The 26,200-nt window shown below is 34.8% G+C and overlaps 1 protein-coding gene across 3 annotated transcripts in view; it reads right to left on the reverse strand.

The window, feature by feature from the left end:
- CSMD3 (CUB and Sushi multiple domains 3) overlaps positions 1-26,200 on the reverse strand; it is a 1,210,091-nt gene that overhangs the window by 665,081 nt on the left and 518,810 nt on the right. For all 3 annotated transcript variants that reach the window (XM_058564813.1, XM_058564812.1, XM_058564811.1), the window contains one exon: positions 6,837-6,961. In XM_058564813.1, coding sequence (XP_058420796.1) covers positions 6,837-6,961 — 125 coding nt within the window. The remainder of the gene's footprint in view (positions 1-6,836; positions 6,962-26,200) is intronic.

Raw genomic sequence — 26,200 nt, forward strand, 5'->3', positions numbered from 1 at the left:
GAAATGTATGAACAAAAATAATTCTTTACCTTAATATGAACTTATATTTTTAACAGTAAAGAAGTATGAAAGATCCACAGAATCTAAATTACTTTGAAGCAGTTTGATAATTGATAACTACAATTTTGGCACTAAATAAAAGCAATATTTGTCTATTTTTAAATTGCTACCCCTAATATAGTCCAATAGAGAACTATAATATTCTGTCAACAATAGTTTATCAGATGTATTATGATTATGATGATTATTATTATTATTGCCTGCTATCTTCCAGGAATTGAGATAAAACACGATGCTTGCAAAGGTAAAGAACATTGCTACAGACTCAATATTGTGTCTCCCCCACTCCCAAATTTATATGTTGAATCCTAACACCAAAATAATGGTATTAGGAGATGAGGCCTTTGGGAGGTGAGTAGGTGACAAGGGTACAGCCTTCATGAGTGGATTAGTACCCTTATAAAAGGGATCCAAGAGAGATCCCTCACACCTTCTACCATGTGAGGTTACAGTTTGAAAGTTACAATAAGGAAGCTGGTCCTGACCAGACATGATATTGAACTTCCTTGCCTCTAGAATTGTGACAAGTAAGTGTTTGTTGTTTATAAGCCACTCAGTTTATGGTATTTTTGTTATAGATGCCAAAGGAGACTATGACAAACATGAGACTAAAAATAACCTTAACATGTTCTAAAGTCCAGAAAAACAGTATTTGTACTTAAGAATATTTAGAATTAAACTGGAAGAAGTCCACAGTAATCACTTTGTACATACGCCCTCATCAATTTATAAGAAAGCAAACTGAAGCCCAGGAAAAGTTAAGTGACATGAATGAGCAAGGTCATACTGCCAGGAAATGGATGAGCTGGAAATAGAAAGTTCTCACCGATATATGTGGAGATTTCCCCTCCTATATACCAAAAGGGAGTCATTTATTTGCTAACTATTTGCATATTTTTCTAATAATTTGTGAGGTAGGCAAGATGTTTGGAATGTATTTCTGAACAACTGTTGGAAGAGTACCACTGAAATGCAAAATTTCTAATTGTTCAGGTAGTTTTGAATTTTAAATGATATACATAAATGCATCACTATTGATCTCCATCAAATAACATGTAAATGCTATTTTATCATTAAAGTATGTTCACTGTTAGAGCTCAGTAAAATTTATTTGCTTAGCAAATTATATAATAAATTTCAAACTATTGTTTTTAGAAAAAGAATTACCGTCAAGAAACATGAATGTATGATAAATATCCATATCTAGACCATCTGTCTATATTCTTCACCATATGTCACTCTATTAATTGCTAATATCATCCTTATTATGCATCATCTCATCTGTAACATCATTCCATGAAACTAAGAAGGCATCAATAACAACTACAGAAAAACACCTGCTCTAAGTGTTTCTGGCTGATAAATTTCAGCAGGTTCTGGTTTGCTCTTGGGCAAAATTTTCTAATTGCTTTTGCACAAAAGGAAGCCTTCTACCAGAGCAAATTTCTCTGGTTACAATCAGTACATTACTATCTTCTTAAACCATTTGTTATAATTAATTAAATCTCTCCACAATATGTATTCAAAATGTTTATTTAGCAACTATCACGTGCACAAGATATGGCCATAATGGTCACTGGGCTAAACATTGTGAAGAAGAATAAAATGTAAGTAGGAACTTAAAACATATGTGAAAGAATATTGAAAACTATAAAACCCCCAAAGCCCTTAATAACTACTGGTTAATGAGGGTCATAGCTCTTAGGTTTGGCCAGAAATTATCTATCACACAAATGGTATGCCCATTTTTTACTTTGTATATGATGAAAAGAACTGAAACCTGTCATGGTCCTTCCATTTAACCAAAAGCAATAGACGGCTGGACCACATTAGTAACTGTCCTCTTCTTGGCAACAGTCAAAACAGATCCATTGCAAATTCAAGTACTTTAGAAGTGTTGATTATTTTGTTCTTTCTGAGGTGGTTTTGGTTGAAGGAGCAAGTCTACTGCCCATGAAATGATTAAGAACCACTGCCAAAAAGAGTAGAACTAAATGCTAAACTGTGTAGTGAAGATAGTAAATGTGAAGTAATGTTTAAAAGGGGGGGAGGAATAAAGAATAATTGAAGTAGGAAAGAATTTTTGGAAGCAGTGAAACCTAAGACTTTGAAAGGTGGGCAGAATATGGCTAATAGATGTGCTTTCATTCAGACAGGTCAGATGTATACGAAAATTAGGGCGGTGATTCTGTCCAGTATTGAGATGCTGGGATAAACTTTTGGTAAGAGTTAAAGAAGCAACTGGATAGAGACAAATCATGACTGATTTTGGAAATCAGATGAATTAACAATTATTATCAGCAGCAGCACCGCAATCACCACCATCTCTATCCCTTAAGTATTAGTGTTTCAGCCCATATACTGAGTGCTTTTATATTGATTACCGTATTCCATTCTCATACAAACTCTTAACTCCTTATGAAGTAGGTACTGATATATTGTAATACTCATTTTACAGATTAGAAATCTGATCATTGTAAAGAGGGTAGATTATTTAAGTAGAAGATCAGGGATTTGAACTGACATAGTCTGATACCTGAGTTCATATTGTTAATTATTTCATTTTATTGGCTCGCAGTATGAAATTGAGAAACAACATGGGCCTTTGAACATTCTTGAGACATAATAAAATTGAAATCTTGATGGAATTAGTCTGCCAGAAATATGTATGAAAAATTGTAGTTCAAATGAAAAGACATGAGACAGATGCAGTACTGGAACTATAGAATGGTGATAATGGAATTGAGGTTTAGGGGTGCTTCCAGAAACACTTCAAAGCAGAAGTTACATAACATAACCTTTCTAATATTATCTCATTTTATATTCTTTCACATACCCAACCAAACTGGAATGCCCATCCTCCTCCACCTTATTTCCCAGATATGCGAATTTACTCTATGATTTTGCTCATGGATATTCTCTATATTTGAAATGCCTTCCAACTTCCTCTGTTGAAAGCCAAAATAATTTCCAAATTCTGCCCATACATTACTTCCTCCATCTCAATGCCTGACCATCTCCAAACAGGGAAATAATCTTCATTTGAATTTTGCAGAGGATTGTAGCTCTCTTGTAAACAAAACAGTCCACTATATATTACCTAGTTCTATATTTACGCCTGGTAAATCAATACAAAATAATGAAAACCATTACATACTGTGTATCTCCTATAGTATTTAATCTGGCATACTTACTAACATTCATTAATGTTTGCGGAATTCAAAATAAATCAGTATATTAATAAAGGAATTTAAAAATAATTGGATGATTGATTGAATAAAGAAATTAAAAGGTGACTCCCTGATTTTTACTTCAGTCTCCAGTATTTTTGTATTTCTTTGGCCTTCTTTTCTAACCCTCCCTTAATCACCATTACTCCCATGAGTGGTTCACTCCCTTGTGGCTTAACAGACAAAAACGTTGGTTATTTGGGGCAGTCCAAATGAACAGATTGAATATAAATCAAAATTTTTTGTCCAATTGATCAATATTAACTCTCTTAAATAAGTTTTCTAGTTAACAAATTATCAATTCTCAAACAAATGCTGTTTCTTTGAATATCATGAATGTTTAAAATAAACATTCTATATACCATTCAAGTGCATAAGTCCGCTTACTTGCATAAGCTCCAGCTTTTGGATATTTAGTCCATTTCCAACAAAGGAATAATTGTTTCCATACCTGTAAACTGGCAAATATACATATCCCATTTAGGGAATAAAAATTATTGTCTGAGTTCGTGTAAAATCCATTAATATTAATTTTCAAATTGCTCTTTTTCTTTTAATTCATAATTTGCTGTTTGTGTGAACTTTCAGTCCCTTTAAAATCACCATTTCTTGATTGCTCAACCATGCAATACATAGACAGCAGCTATGTTAATGACCTCTCGAAGGTGCAGCGCACTGATACTGCTATTTATGCTGCTGTCTGGGCAAAAGCACATTTATTCTGTCCAAGTACCCATGAGACATGAAACTATTCTTTGTTCAGACACACAGTGGATAGTCATTTTAAAACTTCAATTACTACTTCAGCATGTTCCTTCCATTACTGTTTCCAGCACCACAGCCAGTAATTTCTAATAGCAAAATGTATTTTATAAACCATGCACACATGTGCCTTGCATGCAATGAGCAAATAAAACTGTGTATAAATGATTAATATCTGCAGAAAAAATGTAAAATTTAGATAAAATAATATCAATATATGAAGCTTGAACATGCAAATTTTATACTTCTCAGCAATGACTGTTGAATGAATGAATATATATCAATCATCATCTATCTTGGAATAGAAGAAAAATGATCATCCATTAATACTCAACAAATATTTCTTGAGATTTAAGTCAGTACCGAGCTGCTCTTTCTGCTATCGAGTTTATGAAAAATAGCAAAATAATGTAACATTATTTCTGCCTTTGAACAATTTACAATCATAATAAATATGGTTCATTCTTTTTATTGAAATGAGTCTTGAAGAAAAAAAGATGGTTTACAGTCAATCTTACTTAATGTAGACCTTAAATTCCATGCTCTGACTATAACTTCTCTTGTGTGAGATTTTGTTCAGGAATTAACATTAATCTCCTTTTCTTGAATCTATCCTCTATTTTCCCATTCTTTTTTGCCATCAAAAAATGCACACATCTAATTTATGTAAAACTGAAGCAGGATACTTGGATCATACCATTTTGAAACCATAATTTTCACTACATTGTCCCTTATAACTATAATTTGTCTTGAGTGGAGGACACCATAAGAAATCAACCTTATACAGTTTACTGTTCTATTCATTGCCAGGATATTGATGAAAGTAACTCCAACAATACTTATTACTCAGTGTCTACCTTATAAAGAACAATGCAAGATATTTCAGACCCCAAAGCCAGGAAAAAGTTTGCTTTTGTTGTGTCATTGTTATACTTGTATTTTATAGACAATGGTTTTCATGGAAACTCGTCAGGCTTCCCTATTTGTTTGGCAGCTGTTATATTTAAGTCTAACATGTAAAACATTTTCTTTCCTCTTGTATTATTGCTTCGATTATTTTTTTTTATTGAGGTAACATTTGTTTATAACAGTATATAAATTTCAGGTGTACATCATTACATTTCGACTTCTGTATAGACTACATCGTGTTCACCACCAAAAGTACAGTGGCCATCTATCACCATTCAAATGCGCCCCTTTATCCCTTTTGCCCTCCCCCTACCTCTCTTCCCTTCTGGTTGTTTACCAACTTGTATGGTAAAAGTTGTTTACCAACTTGTATGTAAGCTTTTGTTTAGGATCATATAACTATTTTACCTTATCTTCTTATTATCTGCATTTCACTAGTTATGTTCAGTGTTATTGCACTATATGTCATTTGTAACCCTGTGACAAGGAGAAAGGTAATGAATAAACATCTAGCTGTGACGGGAAAGTTTTACTTGAACCTGAGAAAAATCTAGGCTCTCTCTTCTTCTTACTTTGGGTTGCCACTGCCAAGTGAGTGGAATTTACCTGTTCCTTCCATTTTGTCATTTTCTATTCCCTCTTTAATGCTTTGAAATCTGGCTTTTCTCTCCATTCTATGAATAGTCTTTCTTAAGAACGTTGCCATTTTGCAGGCATTTAAGCTGGAAAAGTGACTGTATCTCTATGCCTTATATGCCTCATTTCTAAAATGAAGATAATAATGCCTCCACCAGTTTGTTTTGAAGATTAAATGAGACAGAATATATACAGTGGTTAGCACAGTGCCGGGCACATAGTAAGTACCTAAAAAACAGTGCCAATGATGAAATCACAGTAACTGTGGATAATCTTCCATTCAATTCCGTTTTCAGTTTCTTCATACTTAGTAGTAGCATAAAGTTTTTCTAGTCTCATAGACTCAAACATCATCTTTGACTCTTTCTTGTCACTTTCTCCTTCCATATCCAGCCAGTTGTAAAATGCTGTGTCCTTTTCCCTTTACAGTAGCTCTCAAATCTGTCCCTTCTCTATTCCCCTGATATCAACTTTATTCTATCTGAGAGGAATCTACAGATTGTGGTGACTCAGTGAAAGTGTCCCCTGAGGGAGACGACGAGCTAACAGAATTTTGAGTAACAAGACACTGAAATATGCAGAGATGCCGTTATTAAAAATAACAACAACAAAACGAACAAGCAATCAAGAATGCCAGCAGGCCACTGGTGTTCATTTTCAAGCACAGCTTAATAAAGTTTAGAAAAAAAGAGGCCTCATGTAATTTATATGGAAATATATAATTTGTAGAAATGTGTGGGAGTAAATCTTATCTGCAGTTACTGGTAAAAGCCAGAGCATTCACTGATTTGTCTTAGTTTAAATTAACTAACTATAGACCCTGTGCTCCACCCCCACTGCCACCAACATCACTACTATTGGACACGTAAGCAATGAAAATGGCAAATCATACAAGTGGAGGTAGAACTATGGTTAAAAAAATATCCATATCACCCATACGAATGCCCATACAGGGAAATTTGTGATTTAAAAAAAGGCCAATAAAGTTTCCATTGCCTTGTATTATATATTTTATGCTCCAATCCAATGAGACTGGGGACTTCTTGGGAGACTAACACAGTGGTTCACATATTACAGACTTTCAACAAATGTTGTTAAATACATGAACTAAACGTTTCCTTAAAGTAAAGACTGAATTTCACTTCAAAGATTTAATTGAAATTTATACTCAATGGAACAAAGTTCAAATTATTAAAATGTAATTAAGAGAGTATTTTTATTTTAAAGACTTTTCTTTACCTTTACATACAGGCCTGTGATCACTCCAAGCAGCAAAGACTTCAGCTATCCGTTGACAGGTGATGCTCTTAGCACCCTGTAGGACATAATCTTCATCACAAGAAAACTGCACTGTCGATCCAAGGCTAAAATTGAACAAAGGATTAAAAATGAAGATTAGAAGCATATAAGGTAATGAATGATTAGGCTCCCACTTCTACCGGCAATTTCCAATAGGCCAAAAATGTTCCATAGTGACAAAAAGTACCTTTCTCCAGGATAAAAAAAAAAACGAAAATGTGACTTGTACAAATATATAATAAAAGTCATAAACAGATGAATCTACTGTGAGTTAATGAAGACACTAGTAGGAATGGTACAAAGCTGTCATCAAGTTTAATTATCTTGTTATTGGTTGTAAAAGCCAAGGTTAAATAATTGACTAAATTTCCCATTCTCTGTAAGTGGTAAATGTGAAGCAAAAAGTGGGCTTCCCAACTTGAATCCCAGGACTCAAGGGGTGTGTATTCACACTATATTACTGTACTCCTCCAGCAGGTATTTATATGTGTATTTATTTGGACATATATTTGCACATCCACATCTATATGCACATATATATAAATTAATATATTTTTTTTATTTATTCTCCCCCCAAAGCCCCAGTAGATAGTTGTATGTCATAGCTGCACATCCCTCTAGTTGCTGCATGTGGGACGCGGCCTCAGCATGGCCGGAGAAGCGGTGCGTCGGTGCGCGCCAGGGATCGAACCCGGACCGCCAGCATCGGAGTGCGCGCACTTAACCGCTAAGCCACGGGGCCGGCCATAAATTAATATTTAGGACTACAAAATTGTGCTGATTTTTTTCAAATAAAATTCATCCACCATTTATTATTTAACCTATTACAATTTGGATTTTGCTTCCCTTTCCACTGAAAGTGAAGTTACTAAAATGATCATTTTTTAAACTCTTAATTGCTAAGGGTAATAGATGTTTTTCTGAAATAAAAGGCTGGCCATGCTTTTTTGTTTCTCAAAATCCTTAAACAGCACTCACCAGCAAAATAATAATAATAATAATAATAAAGTCCAATTTCATTAACATGGCATAAAAAGCTTTCTAGCAGTAAATCCCTACCAACTTCTCCACCTCATCTCTAACCCAGTGCCACACATGATCAGTACCTCTAGCAGCTGACCGTCTCTGCACATGCCATGGTTTTTTTCTGTCTGCACTGCTCTCCCTGCCCCCTCTGCCTGGAGGGCATCACCTGCCCCCTCTCACCCAGCCTGTGCCTGAACAGCTCCTCTTCAGCTCCCTGAGCTTGTCATGCAGGAGGATTACATGATCACATTTGTGTTCTAAGGAGATCTCTCTGGAACAGTATGGAGGGCAGTTTTAAAGGAATATTAATTAGAGAAAGGGAGGCCAGTAAGAAATAACTCCAATAGTTTAGGCCAAGGATTGGCAAACTAGGTCCTGCAGGCCAAATCTGGTCCACTGCCTGTTTTTGTCCAGCCCAGGAGCTAAAAATGGTCTTTACGCTTTTAAACATTTTTTTAAAAATCACAAAAAGAATAATATTTTATAAAATGTAAAAATTGTGTTAAATTCGGATTTCAATGTCTACAAATAAAGTTTTATTGGAACATAGCCACACTCTTTCATTTACATTTTATCCATGGTTGTTTTCATGCTACAATGTCAGAGTTGAGTAGTTGCAATGGAAACTACTTGGCCTACAAAGGATAAAATATTTAACTATTTAACTCTTTATTAAAAAAGCTAGTCAACCTCTCTGGTCTAGGCTAAAGATGACAAAAGACCTGAACTAAGGGGTGGCATGGCAAAGAACAGAAAGGCATAGGATAGGGAGAAACCTCTAGGCTTTAGAATCTACTCTCCTCTGGAGCCATTTTCTTTTATTCTCTCATTCTTTCTTTTTAAAACTGGTTTTATTTTAAATATAAAACACATCCAGAACAGTGTACAAAACAAAATGCACATTTCAGCAAATTATCATGAATTAGACAGCCATATAACCAAGAAATAGATTATCTTCTGGGACTTCTTAGTGACTCCAAGTTTTATTTAGACTACCCTGTAGCCTGAGCAGCCTTACAAGTTTACCTGATGATCTATTCTCTGCCCTTTCTTACTTCCCCATCTCAGTAAAGGGAAACTCCATCCTTCTAGTTGAAGGCCCAAAACCTTGGAGTCATTCTTGACTCATCTCTTTCTCTTACTTTTCATATCGACCCCATTGAGAAAATCTTGTTATGAACACTTTCAAAATCAAGAACTTCACATTTCTCACCTCTACAGTGTCACCACCCTCGCCTGAGCCACCATAATTTCTCCTCTATGTTATTGACAATAGTCCTTTTTGCTATGTTGTTGGTTTCCTGTTTCTGTTCTTGACTCCCTGCAACGTATCCTCAAATAGTGTCCTCAACAATCTTTTTAAAAGACAGTTCAAATTATGCCCTTCCTTTGTGTCAAATCTTCTAATGCTTGTCCATTTCACTCAGAGTAAAGGCAATGCTTATAATGGCCTTGCTGTGGCTTGAACACATTAAGCATGCACTTGGCTCAGGGTCTTTATATTTGCTTGCATATCGGTCTGGATAATACTTCCTCCAGGAGCCTAGATCTGTTATTTTCTTCACATGTGACCTTATCATAAGGCCCTCCTTGAATGTTCTTTTTAATACAGCTACTCCTAACCCATAATCTTTGTGTTATTGCCTATACACTATCTGATGCACTGTGTATTTGTCTACTTATTGTGTCTCTCATCCCGTTAGAATATGTTGGAAAACATACTCTACTGTATAGTAAGTTGTTAAATACATAAATATATATTTTTTGAGAAACATCAAATAAATGCTATCTTTATAATATAAATATTTATAATAAAGATAAATATGTATCTTTAATAACGCAGATTTACTGTCTAAAATGGCCTAATCAAGAGATATCACATCCTTATTAATTGGACAAAATTATTCTTGGGTAAGATACTCTCTCAAGGCTATTTAAATTGCTTATAATTCACATGCACTCACATCCCACTACCTGACACATTTGCTGTGTTCCAGCAACAGCAAGGAAACTAAAATGATTACAGCACAGCAAATGAGGGAGGCAGCAGCATGAAATTAAGCTAAGGAAGCAATCAGAGATTGGGGACAGATCATTTACCAATTGGTAAGCCATGGTAAGGATTTTAACCTTTATTCTGAGAGAAGTGAGCAGTTATTGTAGGACTGTGAGCCAAGGGAATGACATTACGATTCTTTATGTTTTAAAGTGATCGTATTGGCTGCTGGGCGAAGGATAAACTTTAAGGGGGCAAAGGTAGAAGCAGGGAGTTTGGTTAACTAGCTGTTGCAGTTATCCTAGTTCTCATGGAGATGATATGATGGTGACTTGTCCTAGGGAGATAGTGGTTAGAAACTAATGATGGTAAAACTTGAAAACAAAATAAGGCCTTAGTATAGAGCCTGGTCCACAGAAGTCATTTTAATTACTATTTTCTCGTTAACTTAATGAATTAATGATTCTGTCAAGGTCACTGTATTTGATCACAGATGATCGTGATATTCTATTTTAAAAAGGCTCTTGGTGTTAATGTAATAAATTGCATCTCATTTAAGTAACAAGTGTTTGAGCTTGTTTCTTTTGATTATAGTAAACTTATTCACTGAGCCTGGAGAGAGGCAATTGGTAATAATAGACATCTAAGTGCTTTGCTACTATACCAAAGACAGCTAGTGATGGTCTCTGAAGTTTCTATCCTTCCCCCCACCCAGAGATTAACAATCCCAGTAATTTTTTCTCCAGTTAATAATAATAAAAGGAAGTAATTTCGAGCTGTGGTTAACAATTTAAGCTGTAGAGTCAGAGAGATCTTTTAAATCCTAACTGTTCCCTTTCCCAACTTTATGGCTTTGAGAAAGAAAAAATCTTTATAAGCCTGAGCTTCCTCATCTGTTGCGATCATGTAATGAAATATCATTTACGAAGTACACAGTGCTGAACACGTATCTGGCACTCAATTACTTCTCTCAGTCACGGAAATAATTGTGAAAGTCACTAATTTCTCCCTCACTATTAAAGGAAGCACTGTTTGTTGGGCATTCTGCAAGCACCTCCAACCAGGATCACAATTACACTTTAACATATTCTAGACCAAAAATATAAAAGTGCAAAACAACACAGAGAGGGCAGAAATCAATGCAATAAGCAGTCTTTTCAGTAGAATCCAGGCTTGATAATATCCAGGAAATGGTTATCTTGAACAAATGCACTGTGTTTACATTTTATGAACTGCATTAATATTTGAATCAAACTTAAACTTTACAATGAAGTTTCGTTAAAAATATGTATTTCTAGGAAAGTATCTAATTATACTGAAGTGACAATAAAGGAAGACAATCTGTAACCATTGTAATTTCTATGTTAACACTGAAGAGACATCTGCCCTGCCCAGCTAAATGAAACCTTCCACTTTAGTAGGTTACTCAATCTGATAGAACATTTGAAAATAAATGATTGAACACATTTTTAATTTGAAAGTATCAGTTCATCAAGCATATGATATGCAATGACATCGTTTGGAAAACAAGTATTGAATCTTCACCATGATTATGCTGCCCCATGTGTAAGCGCTATTATCTTTTTAAAAATTATGGTTATTACTGCAAAAACACACTATAACATCAAAGTTGCCACTGAGAGATGAATTTTTCAAAATATATAAATTTTTTCCTATTTTAACCCAACAGCTAATATAATTTTATTTTTCCAAATAAAATACAAACTCATACAGATATATGGAAGGACAAATGGTGGTGGTTGGGTCAGAGACAAGGATTTAACAAATAAGGGAGCAAGGAATCTTGACAGCATTATATCAAGAGTGAATTTGTATTTAAGTATTTTTTTTGTTTAGTTATTACTTTTTGGTTGATTTAAAGGTCCAGACAATTTCCATACAGATATAGAAATTCCTCACTAAGGCAGATGTATATTTTTCAAAATTATCACTGTACAAGTAGAAATTATCCAGGCATCAAGGATGACCTAAAAGTTAAAAATTGCACGTTAGAAATTCTGAGGTTAATTTTACCAAAATGAGATTTAGAGTAGGAAATTTTTACAATATGATTGTTTTCTTTTTAAAATTACAGAAGTTATTTGTGATTATTGTAGAAAATTTTGAAAATGAAAATTAGAAAAAAAAAGTGAAAATTCCTTTAAGTTCTACAATGCTAACGTTTTTAATCTAACTCCAGAATTTCAGTTCTTTTCCTATTCATATTCATTCTCTCTTCCTTCCTCTTTGTAAAAACAGAGCAAGTGTCTTTCTTTATAAAAGGGCTATTTCTCCACCTGGTTTTGGATTCAGTACATCTCTCCTTCTCATTACCTGTACCATTAATTATTCTTTCTCTCTCTTCAATATTCAACCTCTCATTTTAAGCTGGAAGCAAAAGTTATGGTATTAACCCATTTATTAGGAAGTTGTAGATATTAGATGTTCATACAATTTATTCTATAGGGATGACAAATTACCTTATTTTCAAAATATGTTTTCATTCTAAATTATATTGATAAGCTTTTTAGATATTTAAAAGATTTTAAACTCTTTAAAAATAAAAGAGCACCATAGTCTTTTTATACATATTGCTCATTTCATTGTCCTTATAAAATCAATATCATTCCTTTCCAAAGATAGTATCAGTAGAATCAAGTCTATGCCAAAATGCAAGAAAAATCCAATTCAGCATTCACACACCTTCACATTTTAGTCTCCTGATCTACTGATTTTTTTCCACTATTGGTTATGATCAGTTTGGATACTGTTCCTGAGCATCTTGGCTTGTGCAATTTTAAAAGTCACGCACCATCTTAATCAATATTGAAACCAACTATTACCCTCTTAATCTCCCCATACTTGGTCTTTTGTATACAACTTAAAACATACCTAGAAGGTGATGTTGCTACCTGCTCCACCTCTCCAGCACTTCATTTCACTTCAGCTTATATTATATTACCAGAAGTAAATCCTTCCTATGGTTTTATTTCATATATTTACAGATTTCTATGAAACAACACAATAGGTTGAGAAATGTATCAATTCCAAATGGGGCAATATCCTGGAAAAAGGAACAATCCCAGGAATAGGTTGTTCAGAAAGAAACACAAGAGCACTAGGCAAGCATAATATTACTGTGGATTTTCATATGTGAACAGCTCTTCATTAAATAGCTAACTAAGCTAAAAGGAAAAACCATTGGGGCCAGCCCAGTGGCGCAGCGGTTAAGTACGCGTGCTCTGCTTCAGCAGCCCAGGGTTCGCAGGTTCAGATCCTGGGCACACACCGATGCACTGCTTGGCAAGCCATGCTGTGGCGGTGTCCCATATAAATTAGAGGAAGATGGGCACGGATGTTAGCCCAGGGCCGATCTTCCTCAGCGAAAAGAGGAGGCTTGGCATTGGATGTTAGCTCAGGGCTGATCTTCCTCACAACAACAAAAAAAAGCCATTAAAAAGTTATAATTCTATACCTTTAGAAAAAAAGGATAATGCATATTATCATGGAGCCCTTTTAACTTTGAAAATAAATTGTGGTTAACACTTCAGAATTCTCAAAAAATTCTTGCTGTTGTACCTGATAAGATTCCAAGATATTAAAATTCAGTACAATTATGAAAAAAATCACAACTAAAGATTTTATTTTTATCTTGATATTTGTTTCTTTTTTTGGAATCTGTGAGATAAATCCTTGCCACTGGGTGCTTTGGTTTCTGCATTTTGTGGGGTTTTTTTACATCTTATATTCAACAATCACCAGATCAAATTTTGTGTCTTGATTGAGCATGGCTTTTTCAGAGATTTTCAATCTTGGATAACCACAGTGTTTTTACATTACAAGTGAAGTGCCTACTGTACAGATCCAAAACTGCGTTATACAGCAAGAGAAAGGCACATAGTAGGATAATGATATTTTTTGATGGAAAAAAAAGAATAAATTAGTAAATAATGCTTTTGAAGGTTAGTAGTAAAAAGAGTTAGGAAACAGCATAATATTCAGAAAAAATTCAATATACACACGCTTAAGTGAGAAAATAAAATTTATGTAAAACTCAAAACAAAATTTTTTTTTTTTTTGTGAGGAAGACCAGTCCTGAGCTAACATCCCATGCCAATCCTCCTCTTTTTTTTTTTTTTTTGCTGAGGAAGATTGGCCCTGGGCTAACATCCATGCCTATCTTCCTCTACTTTATATAAGATGCTGCCACAGCATGGCTTAACAAGTGGTGCATTGGTGTGCGCCCGGGATCCGAACCGGCGAACCCTGGGCTGCCGTGGAGGTGCACGCACTTAACCGCTTGCGCCACCGGGCCAGCCCCCAAAACGAAAACTTGTATCCTGTGATAGAAGTGTTTATATGAGATAGGAGCTAAAATTATTTGAGAATAATAAACTTTTAATATAGTATTAATTGAAAAGCTATAATATGTTTGGCATCATTTTTATCGTTATAACCATAAAAAAGAGAGTGGTTGATAGGATTAAGTATTAGAATCAGATTATATAATCCCCACAACTCAAAATGTAAAATAAAATTAGTGAGAAAACTAAGGTCTGATAAGTTTTAATGCTATGGTGTTAGGTTGGTAAGCATCCCAATGGTTTTCATCACACGTTGTTTTGAAGTTCACATGTGGGCATATCTATAAAATATGCCTCATATAGGCATAATCATAAAATAAGGCAAGGTTAACATCACATTCTTGACATATGAGCTCTAACTGACCCACTACTAGTCTACCCCTCCTTCTCCCACCCCTGCACTCATATTAGCTGTGAATTAAGCGATGCAATGAAGATAACCCTATTTGTCTCTAATTTTTCAAAGCTTAGGTTATTACCAAATTTTGATACTTTAATATTAGTAACCAATTAATTGTAAAAAAGCCCTCAAATGACTGTGACCCCGTGTTTAAAAATAGCTGTCATAGAGGAATAAACCAACCAAAGTGGAGGTTTAAATAGTTCAAGTCACATCCACCTCAGAGTAAGAAAACATTCCGAGGCGTAGACAAATTGAATCTTGTGATACATGATCTAAGGCATAATATTCATATACACGAATGTTATAAATGATCCAAGGCAATCAAGTCTTTAAAAAATCTTAGAATAGTTTTTAAAATAAGATTAAGAATTATTAAGAATTACTATTTGAATAGGGCATTCTAGTTTACAAAGCACTTTCCTGTATAAAATCCCATTTGGTCTACTCTTGTAGCAGTTACTATGTCACTTATTCTGCCATCAAAGTAAAAATATGCAAAAGTAACCCACAAGGCACTTTGTGGGTAATATTTAAAGCGTAAAGACTAATACACAATGCAATCACTTCATTGTGAACTGCTCAATGTTTTAAAGATTGGAAGGACCACTTAGATTGAACAATGACTACCCATATTTAATATTTATACCTTAAATCCTATATGGAGATGCTGACAATTAATAATAAATTATTGCATATGTCAGTAACGCAAATTTGGCATATTAAGTTGCTACTGCCATATTAAACCTGTAATATAAAATAAATTTAATTTTAACATTCAGTTTATCAGCATTATAGCCCACTGAGGAAAATTTGAAATAGATTGGATTAGATTGTCTCTAGGTGCATTCTAGCTGTAACATTTCATGAATCAATCTGCTTTTTATTAAAGAAAATCTGCCAAAACAAATATACCTCAAATACTTCAACATGTTTTAATGCTGTTATGTCTTTTTAATAAATAGTGTCTAACCTTAAGTTAGGTGTGTTTAACTTTTAAATCATTCTTATTTAACATAATGACTGTGCCAAAAGGCAATTCCTCCAATATGTATATTATGAAAACTATATTATCCTAATTAAAATAACTTTGTAATTAATGTCTCCCCTTGCAGTAAAAGTACCTTTCTAGCATAAACAAAAACTAAAACTGAAAACAAGAAATAGTGCTTTAATAAATGATAAACAGTCTTAGTATCAGCTTTCTGAAGTCCAAAATAGGGATTGGGGAGTAGAGAGTGATGTGGAAATTATTAAATCACCTCTTAGGTTTTTTTACCAGCTATAAAATTCAGGAAGATTATAAGAATAGATAATGTACTAAAATACAAATAGTTGTATAACATATTATTCAGTGTGTTTGACAATAAAGAATATCTTTATAATTCAGAATTGGGCTACGGATTCTCTTAATTTTAAAAGAAAAATAAGTCCTAGACTTTCTACAACATGCAATGAACAGTTCAAAATTTTCATTGCAGCTCTGCTAGCTATTACAATGTATCTGACCATGATTGTTACGGAAGACAGGGTCCTGTATGTGCCATCTTTCCACTATGTCTGCACCATCTCTCCATCAACTACTAGGTCAGTTGGAGACCATAATGCTCAAAACTTAGTGAGTTCCAAGAGTATGAACTAGTTAAGGGTTAAAAGATGGTTTTGTCCTTGGAGTAGAAAGTTGGAAGCTGAGGGAAACCTAAAAGACAACCCCACAGAGAACAGACAGGTATACAGAGGTACACTAAAGGGCTGGGCAAAATGGCAGAGACATTTAATGAATCAGTGGGATACAAACTGAAGACTGTAAACTCTTAGAGGAAAGGATTATGTCTTACTAATCCTTTTATCTCCTACTCTGGAGTCTAGCCCAGTGTCTGCTACTTAAGTACACAGGAGGTATCTGCTGAGTACAAAAGCGAAAGGAAACGCTAGGATAAGGCATGCTAGTTTAGGTGTAGAGCCTAGAAAGATTTGCTGATGTTCTGCAGTATAGTTACAAATACCTTATTGTTTGTCTGGATTCTGATAATGGATGGAGAGGTAGCTGGCTCATGCAACAGCTCTCACTAAAATACAAAATAAAAGGGCCTGCATTCATTTTTATTGTAGATTTTTTCTGCCTTTCCTTACTGGTTAAAATTGGAAATCCCAAACTGTGTTGAGCATATCTGCTGCAGTGAACGCACAGGTGGCTGGAGCGTACTTCAAATTTTTGAAGGAAACACAGACATCTATCATATACTGAGCAAGCCACTAGCTTGAGATAGTTCACAGTTTCAACATTAGATCACTGTATTTCTTTCAATGACATCTTATCGTTGTGAAGCTGTATTTTCAGCAGTTGCTGTGATAAAAAGAAAGTACCACACCATTTCCTTGTGAAACAGGAAATGAGAGTGGTGATATCCAATCTGATTCCAAGGTTTGAGAAGTTGTGCAGTACACAATAGCACTAAATTGTTAGAACATAAACTTGTAAGACAAAACTACTTAATAAAGGGAAGTGTTGAGGTATTTCTTTGGGCCTGGGGAGCCATGAAAAATATGACTGAAATAACTAAAGGCACTGTGATCCAAAACAACTGGGAATTTCTTGTGCTAAAACATTATACTCCATATTATAAGTATGTTTCTTCTTGTATAACAGTGTTTTTCAAAGTGCATCTGGGGCCATCAACATTGTAATCCCAAGGGGTTGGGTTTTGTTATGTATTCAGACACACCGTCCATACCTCAATTGCGTGAAAAGTGAAGCTCAAGAAACTGAATTTTTATACTGAAATTTTTAGATGATTCCAATAAATGAAGATGTTTGAGAATGAGTAACTTAGTAGTTAGCTGGAAGTATGGGTCATGTGAGTCCAGCAATAAAGCAAGCACCTAGTCTGATTATATCTTATAAATAATAGCTATTATTGAATATCATGTGGAAAGCTCTACAGAGGTTACATATTGTTTTCTGGAGAAAGTATGAGATCTTTGAAATAGAAAGTAAGGGTCACTCATGGTCTGGCTACTTCCTATCACTTTCACCTTATCTTCTACAATATGTGCACCCACCTCCATCCTGGCAACCTACCTGCCCCCTCCCATGCACACACACCAAGCCGTCAGTCTAGATATGCATTTATTCACCCATTCACTTGCAATTTTTTTTTCTTTCCTTTTTAAAGTGTACAGTTTACTGGGTTTTAGTATATTCACAAAGTTACACAATATCACCAGTATCTAATTTCAGAATATTTTCATCACCCCCGAAAAAACCCCATATCCATTAGCAGTCACTCCTCATTACCCCCAGAGGTGGCTGACCCAGCTAGTGGAGTGTGGAGAGGACACTGGCAGGGCACCTGCTGCATCTGCTACATGTGGCTTCAACCTCCTTCTTATAAATCTGTATCTCTAGCCTTAATCTCTTTCTGTAACCACTCGAAATGTCCCAGAGAAAGATCACAAATTCAAAGTGTCCCAAACTGAACTCATCTTTTCCTTGAGACCTATTCCTCTTCCTGTATTTCCAATCTTAGTGCATAGTACCACCACCTATTTAGTCATTCAAGACAGAAACTTCCATACCTGAAAACATTTATTCATTAATCCACTTATTCAATATACATTCAGTAAGTGTTTACATAGGAGTTACAATCTCAAATGTCTTCTAGACAATCAAGGCCAAAAATTTGATCGTGAATAGGTGAGTATCTGCTTAATTAAAGTCATTTATATTCTAAAAGGATTTTTTTTCTTTAAATACTATGCAGGCCCAACAAAATAGAAAGCTTGCTAACTATGATTATTGCGATCTTTGATATACATTAGGTACTATGCAAAGGGTATACAGAGAATGCCACGTTGAAAGGAGACACGATACTCTCCTCTCAAAGAGTTTATGGACAGATAGGGGGAGATAAATAGGAAAAATGAATTGTGGTACCATATTTTAACTGTGGAGACTGCTATGGAAGAAAAAAAGCACCTAATAAAGTCTGGTTGGGGTTGAAACCTGAGCTTAAAACTGAAGGTTGAGGGCTGGCCCTGTGGCTTAGCGGTTAAGTGCGCGCACTCCGCTGCTGGCGACCCGGGTTCAGATCCCGGGCGCGCACCGATGCACTGCTTCTCTGGCCATGCTGAGGCCGCATCCCACGTACAACAACTAGAAGGATGTGCAGCTATGACATACAACTATTTACTGGGGCTTTGGGGGAAAATAAATAAATAAATAAAATTATAAAAAAACAAAAACAAAAACAAAAAACTGAAGGTTGAGCAGATACAGCCAAACAGAGAATGAGAAGAAAGACATTCTATGTAAAGAATGCAGCACATCAAAATTACCAGGGATTACAGGCATGATAGATTCTGGGAACAATAACAGTTGAATATAGCAGGTCTATTCAGTCTGTGTGTGAAAGCATGCATGTGGAAATGGAAGAGGAAAGTGGGAGTGGGATGGATGAGGGATAAAGGATTACTGATATATGAGATTAGAGAACAAAATTAAGACTAAATCATAAAAATCCTTTTTAGGCTGTATATATCTGGCAGACTCTATCTGTTCCCTTTCAACAACTATCTCCTACCTATTAAACAGAACCCTGACTTATTGAGGATATGGGTAGATGTTCTTCATTTCCATACCAGCCCCAGAGAAGACTCATGTTTAGTTTAAACCAGTTATGTTGATCTCATTCCACTAGGTTACTGATTGTTTCAAAGGCGTGCATCTTAACCATTTCTGGCTAATGGAAGTTGGCTAAAGACTTTTCTTCCTGAACAAAAATACAAGGCTTCAAAAAGAGAAAACTCCTTGCCATTGTTAGCCCTTCTTCCTGCTTTAAAAGAGGGACTGGTATCTGGAGCGAGAGTAATAGCAGCCGTCTTGCCATCATGAAACAATCAGCATAAGACTCAAAACTAATATGCTAAGAATGATAAAGAAAAAAGATAGAAAGAGCCTTGGTCCCCAATGGCATCATGAGCAGCCAAACGCATGCCAGAAAGTACTTCTTCTGGTCTTCCTGTTATTTGGGAAAAATAAAGCTTTATTTGTAAAATTTTCTTTGGGTATTCCCTTACTTGCAATAGCTTACATAAAAGGGTTTAGAAGCTACCTTATGATATACTGCTTTGCTTTTCCCTTTTTGTTTTGTTTAAAATTACATGGCATTTGTGGAGTGAAGCATAAATCATGGTGCTATTCCATCAACTGGGAATGTATCCCATTCCCTTGTCTACTTGGCATTCTCCTCTTTGGGCTGTATCCACCACCCTGCTTTGTACTTACATTCAGCAATACAAACTATCCCTGAATATGCTGTATGGTATAGAGCTCTGCGTCAGTGCACATGCTCGACCCTCATCTTGAAATTCTCTCCTACTCTTCCTGTCTATCTGGAAAACATCTATTCACTTTCATAACATGGTGAAGACGTCATCTTCCTCAGATGGCTTTTCTGGTCCTCCTGTCTACAGCCCCCAAAGAGTTAATCATCTGTTTCTCCATACATTAGATATATTTCTCTAATTGTATTTATCACAATGCACTATAATTTTTTGTTTCCATTTTTTTTCTATACAATTGAAAACTCCTTTTTCATCTTTTTATCTGTAGCAATTGACACAATGCCTGGCACATGGTAGGCATTCAGTAAATGTTCATTAAATTGAATGACTTACAATGTCTGTAGACCTACCTCAGTTTTACAATTTGTCCTCTTCTTTCACCTTTAATTCTAAGTACTTTGGAAACAGGAATATAGAATATGGATATTTAGGCTCACTGAAAAAAACTACTTGAAAAATTTATCTGATATGAGATCTTTATAATTCTAAAATATGTATGATATAAGTTTGTTTTGTATACTATTGAATAGGCTGAACTCACTATGTCAGCTGCAACTATCTTGGTCCCTGGAGCTAGGCCAAAAAAAATTTTCTTTTTTATTTTAAACCACACATTACAAGCATGGGAATAAATAGGTAAACAAGACAGAACAGGTCCTGTTCTCACGAAGTTTACATTCTAGTGGAAAGAGACAAACTGTACCAGTCAGGGTCTAGATGAAAAGCAGAAATCACACTAGGCCTTTCCATGGGAGGAAATTTAATACAATTGATTATAGTTAGGCAATGAAAGAGCTGAGACACTTAAAAAATAGCATGGTACTCAGAAATTAGTGTAACTAGAACCCAGAGAATGGATTTACTTGGTTAAAAAAATGACGGTTCTGTTCAGATTACCATATTCAGGAGCTAGAGCCACCCAAGACAGAGAGAGAAGTAGCCAACTCTGGATTCTCCCTGATTTACATCTTTCAGTTTCTTGCTTGTATCTATGGATGGCCAAAGTCAGCAAGAATTCTAGGGAACTAAGCCCACGAGGCTCATTCCCTGACTCTCTCCATGATAGCAGAGAAGAGAAAGTCTAGGAAGCCATTTGAGAGCAATCAGGCCAAAGATCAGCATAGAGAGAGTAAATAAATGAATAAACAAGTAGAATAGTATCAGACGACAAGTACCATGTAGGAATGATATGAGTGATAGAGTGAGAAGAGGGTTGAGGAGTCAGAAAATGGCTCTCTGGGAAGGTTTCCTATAATCTGACATCTTAATAACAATGAGACAGTTACAAGTAAAAGGGATCTGTCAGAAAGGGCTCCAAGTAGGAATGAGCTAGATAGGCTTCAAAAACAGAAAGGAGGCCAAGATGGCTAGATCAGAGTGGCAGATGGGGAGAATGATTTAAAATGAGCTCAGTGAAGAAGAAACACAACAGGTTCTGTAAGGGTTATTTTTAAGAATATCAATTTTATCCTAATTGCAAAGAGGATCTCAGTGGAGTATTTTAAGCAGAGAAGTGATGTGACCTGATCTACGTTTTTGAAAGAGCGCTCTGATTGCTGTGTGGTGAATGCATCATAAATGACAATAGTAGCAGAAAGATCATTTAGGGCTGTATTGATGATTCGAGGGAGAAACGACAGTGGCTTAAATTAGAAAAGTTTTTGGTTTTTTTTTCCAATTTAGGAGTAAATTTTTGTTGTGGTTATTTATCTTATTTAAGCCAAAAAAATAATAGTTCACCCATTTCTCCCATCTTGCACCCCCTGACTCTGGCAACCATCAACCTGTTCTCTGTATCTATGAACTTAGTGTCTGTTTTTCATTTTGTTTTTTGATTTAGATTCCACATATAAGAGAGATCATACAGTGTTTGTCTTTCTCTGACTTATTTCACTTAGAATAATGTCCTCAAGGTCCATCCATGTTGTCACAAATGGGAAGATTTCATTCTTTTTCTATGGCTGAATAATATTTCATTGTATGTAATACCACAATTTCTTTATCCATTCATCCACTGATGGACAATTAGGTTGTTTCCATATCTTGGCTATTGTAAATAATGCTTCAGCGAACATGGAGGTGCATATATCTTTTCGAGTTAGTGTTTTTGTTCTCTTTGAATAAATACCAAGAAGTGAAATTGCTGGATCATATGGTAGTTTATATTTTTAATTTTTTGAGGAAACTCCATACTGCTTTCCATAGCAGCTGCACCAATTTACATTCTGACTAACAGTGCACAAGGGTTCCCTTTTCTCCACATCCTTGCCAACACTTGTTATTTCTTGTCTTTTTGATAATAGCCATTCCAACAGGTGTGAGGTGATACCTCGCTGTGATTTTGATTTGTATTTCCCTGATTATTAATGATGTTGAGCAACTTTTCATCAAATTGTTTTTTTGGTATTGAGTTGCATGAGTTCTTTATATATTTTGGATATTAGGCCCTTATCAGATATATGATTTGCAAATATTTTCTCCCATCCAGTAGATACTCTTTTTCATTTTGTTGATGGTTTCCTTTACCCTGCAGCCTTTTACTTTGATGTAGTCCCACTTGTTTATTTTTCCTTTTGTTGCTTTTGCTTTTGGTGTCAGATTCAGAAAATCATCACCAAGACCTATGTCAAGGAGCTTACCATCTATATTTCTTCTAGGAGTTTTATGGTTTCAGGTCTTAAATTCAAGGTTATAATCCATTTTGAGTTACTTTTTGTGTATGGTGCAAGATAGTAGTCCAGTTTCATTCTTTTGCATGTGGCTGGTCTGTTTTCCTAGCACCATTTACTGAAGACACCGTCCTTTTCCCATTGTATATTACTGGCTTCTTTGTCATAAATTAATTGACTATATTTGCATGGGATTATTTCTGGGCTCTCTGTTCTGTTCCATTGATCCATGTGTTTGCTTTTATGCAAATACCACACAGTTTTAATTACTATAGCTTTGTAATATAACTTGAAATCAGGAGGAGTAATGCCTCCAGCTTTGTTCTTCTTTCTCAAGATTGCTTTGGCTATTCAGGGTCTTTCGCTTTCATACAAATTTTAGGATTGTTTGTTCTATTTCTGTGAAAAATGCCATTGGAATTTTGATAGGGATTGCATTGAATCTGTAGATTTCTTTGGGTAATATGCACATTTTAACAATATAAATTCTTCCAATCCATGAGCATGAAATGTCTTTCCATTTATTTGTGTCTTCAATTTCTTTCATTAATGTCTTGTAGTTTTCTATATACACTTCTTTCACTTCCTTGGTTAAATTTATTGCTAGCTACTTTATTCTCTTTGATTCAATTGTAAATGGGATTGTTTTTCTAATTTCTCTTTCTGATAGTTCATTATTAGTACACAGAAATGCAACAGATGTTTGTGTATTTATTTTGTATCCTGAAAGTTTGCTGAATTGGTTTATTAGTTGCAACATTTTTTGATGGAGTCTTTAAGGTTTTCTATACATAATACCACGTTATCTGTAAATAGTGACAGTTTTACTTCTTTCTTTCCAATTTGGATGCCTTTTATTTCTTTTTCTTACCTAATAGCTCTGGCTAGGACTTCCAATACTACGTTGAATAAAAGTGGCAAGAGTAGACATCCTTGTCTAGTTCTTGATCTTAGAAGAAAATCTTTCAGCTTTTCACCATAGAGTATGATATATATGTTAGCTGTGAGCTTGTCATATACGACCTTTATTATGTGGAGGTTTGTTCCCTTTATACCCTCTTTGTCAAAAGTTTTTATCATAAATAGATGTTGGATTTTCTCAAATGCCCTTTGATTCATTTTGAATGAATTTTGATTCATTTGAGAATGAATTTTCTCAAATCATGAGCATATGATTTTTATCCTTCATTTTGTTAATGTGGTGTATTGCATTGACTGATTTGTGGATACTGAACCATCCTTATATCTCTGGAATAAATCCCCACTTGATCATGATGTATGATCCTTTTAATGTACAGTTGAATTTGGTTTGTGTTGAGGATTTTTGTCTTTGGGTTCATCAGAGATTATTTGCATGTAATTTTCTTTTCCTGTGGCACCCTTGTCTGGTTTTGGTATCAAGGTAACGTTGGCCTCATAAAATGAGTTTAGAAGAGTTCCCTCTTCTTCTATTAATTTGGAAGAGTTTGAGAGGGATTAGTATTAATTCTTCTTGAATGTTTGGTAGAATTCACCAGTGAAGTCGTCTGGTCCTGGAATTTGTGAGGAGGTTTTTGATTACTGATTCAATCTCCTTACTAGTAATTGGTCTGTTCAGATTTTCTATTTCTTCATGATTTGGTCATGGTAGGTTGTACATTTCTTGAAATTTATCCATTTCTTCTAGGTTGTCCAATTTTCTGCTATATAATTGTTCATAGCAATCTCTTATGATCTTTTGTATTTCTGTGCTATCAGTTGTAACATCTCCTCTTTCATTTCTGATTTTATTTACTTGAGTCCTCTCTCTTTTTCTTGGTGAGCCTAGCTAAAGTTTTGTCCATTTTGTTTATCTTTTCAAAGAATCAGCTCTTAGTTTCATTGATCTTTTCTACTGTCTTTTTAGTCTCTATTTCATTTATTTCTGCTCTAATCTTTCTTTCCTTCCTTCTACTAACTATGGGCTTCATTTGTTCTTCTTTTGCTGGTTCCTTGAGGTATAAAGTTAAATTGTTCATTTGAGACTTTTCTTGTGTCTTAAGGTAGGCATTTATTATTATGAACTATTCTTTTAGAACTGTTTTTGCTTCATTCCATAAATTTTAGTATGTTACTTTTACATTTTCATTTGCCTCAAGGTATTTTTTTATTTATCTTTTGTTCTTCTTTGACCCATTGGTTGTTCAGTAGCATGTTGTTTAATCTCCACGTATTTGTGAATTTTCCAGTGTAATTAATTTCTAGTTTCATAAGATTGTGGTCAGAAAAGATGCTTGATATGATTTCAATTCTCTTAAATTTATTAGGACATGTTTTGTGGCCTAACATATGATCTATCTTCGAAATGTTCCATGTACACTTGAGAAGAACACATATCCTGTTGCTTTTGAATGAAATGTTCTATGAATATCTGTTAAGTCCACCTGGTCTAATGTGTTGTTTAAGGACAATGTTTCTTTATGGATTATCTGTCTGGATGATGTATCCATTGATATGATTGGGGTATTAAAGACCCCCACTATTATTGTATTGTTGTCTATTTCTCCTTTTAGGTCTGTTAATACACGCTTTATATATTTAGATGCTCCTACGTTTGGTGCAAAAATATTTACAAATGTTATATCCTTTTATTAGTTTGACCCCTTTATCATTATGTAACAGCTTTCTTCACCAGTTATTACAGTCTTTGTTTTAAAATCTATTTTATCTATAAAAGTATAGCTACTCCAGCTTACTTTTGGTTTCCATTTGCATGGACTATCTTTTTTCATCTCTTCACTTTCAATTGTGTGTCTCTACATCTAAAGTGAGTCTCTTGTAGGCAGCATATAGATGAGTCTTTTTTTTCTTTCTCCATTCAGCTGCGCTGTTTCTCTTGATTAGAGAATTTAGTCCATTTACATTTAAAGTAATTATTGATAATTATGTGCTTACTGCCATTTTGTTAATTGTTTTCTGGCTGTTTTTGTAGTTTCTCTCTGGTCCTTTCTCCTTCTCTTATTCTCTTCTTTTGTGGTTTGATGGCATTCTTTAGCAGTACGCTTATAGTCCTTTCTCTTTATCTTTTGTGTATTTACTATAGTTTTTTGCTTTGTGGTTACCCTGTTGCTTACACATAACAACTTATATCTATAACAGTCTATTTTAAGTTGATAACAACTTAAGTCTGACCCCATTTTAAAGCTCAACATCTTTATTATTCCTCCCTAGGTTTTACGTTTTTGATGTCACAGTTTACATTTTCTATCTTGTGTATCCCTTAACTAATTATTATAGTCATAGTTATGTTTACTACTGTTGTCTTTTAACCTTAATACCAGCTTTATAAGTGACTAATCCACTACCTTTACCATATATTTACCTTTCCAGTGAGATTTTACCTGAAAGAAGTTCCTTTAACATTTCTTGTAAGACCAGTTTAGTGGTGATGAACTCCTTTATCTTTTGCCTGTCTAGAAAACTCTTTATCTATCCTTCAATTCTAAATGATAACTTTGCCAAGTAGAGTAGTCTTGGTTGGAAGT

Source organism: Diceros bicornis, chromosome 21 (genome assembly GCF_020826845.1).
Source record: "Diceros bicornis minor isolate mBicDic1 chromosome 21, mDicBic1.mat.cur, whole genome shotgun sequence".
Lineage (NCBI taxonomy): Eukaryota > Metazoa > Chordata > Mammalia > Perissodactyla > Rhinocerotidae > Diceros > Diceros bicornis.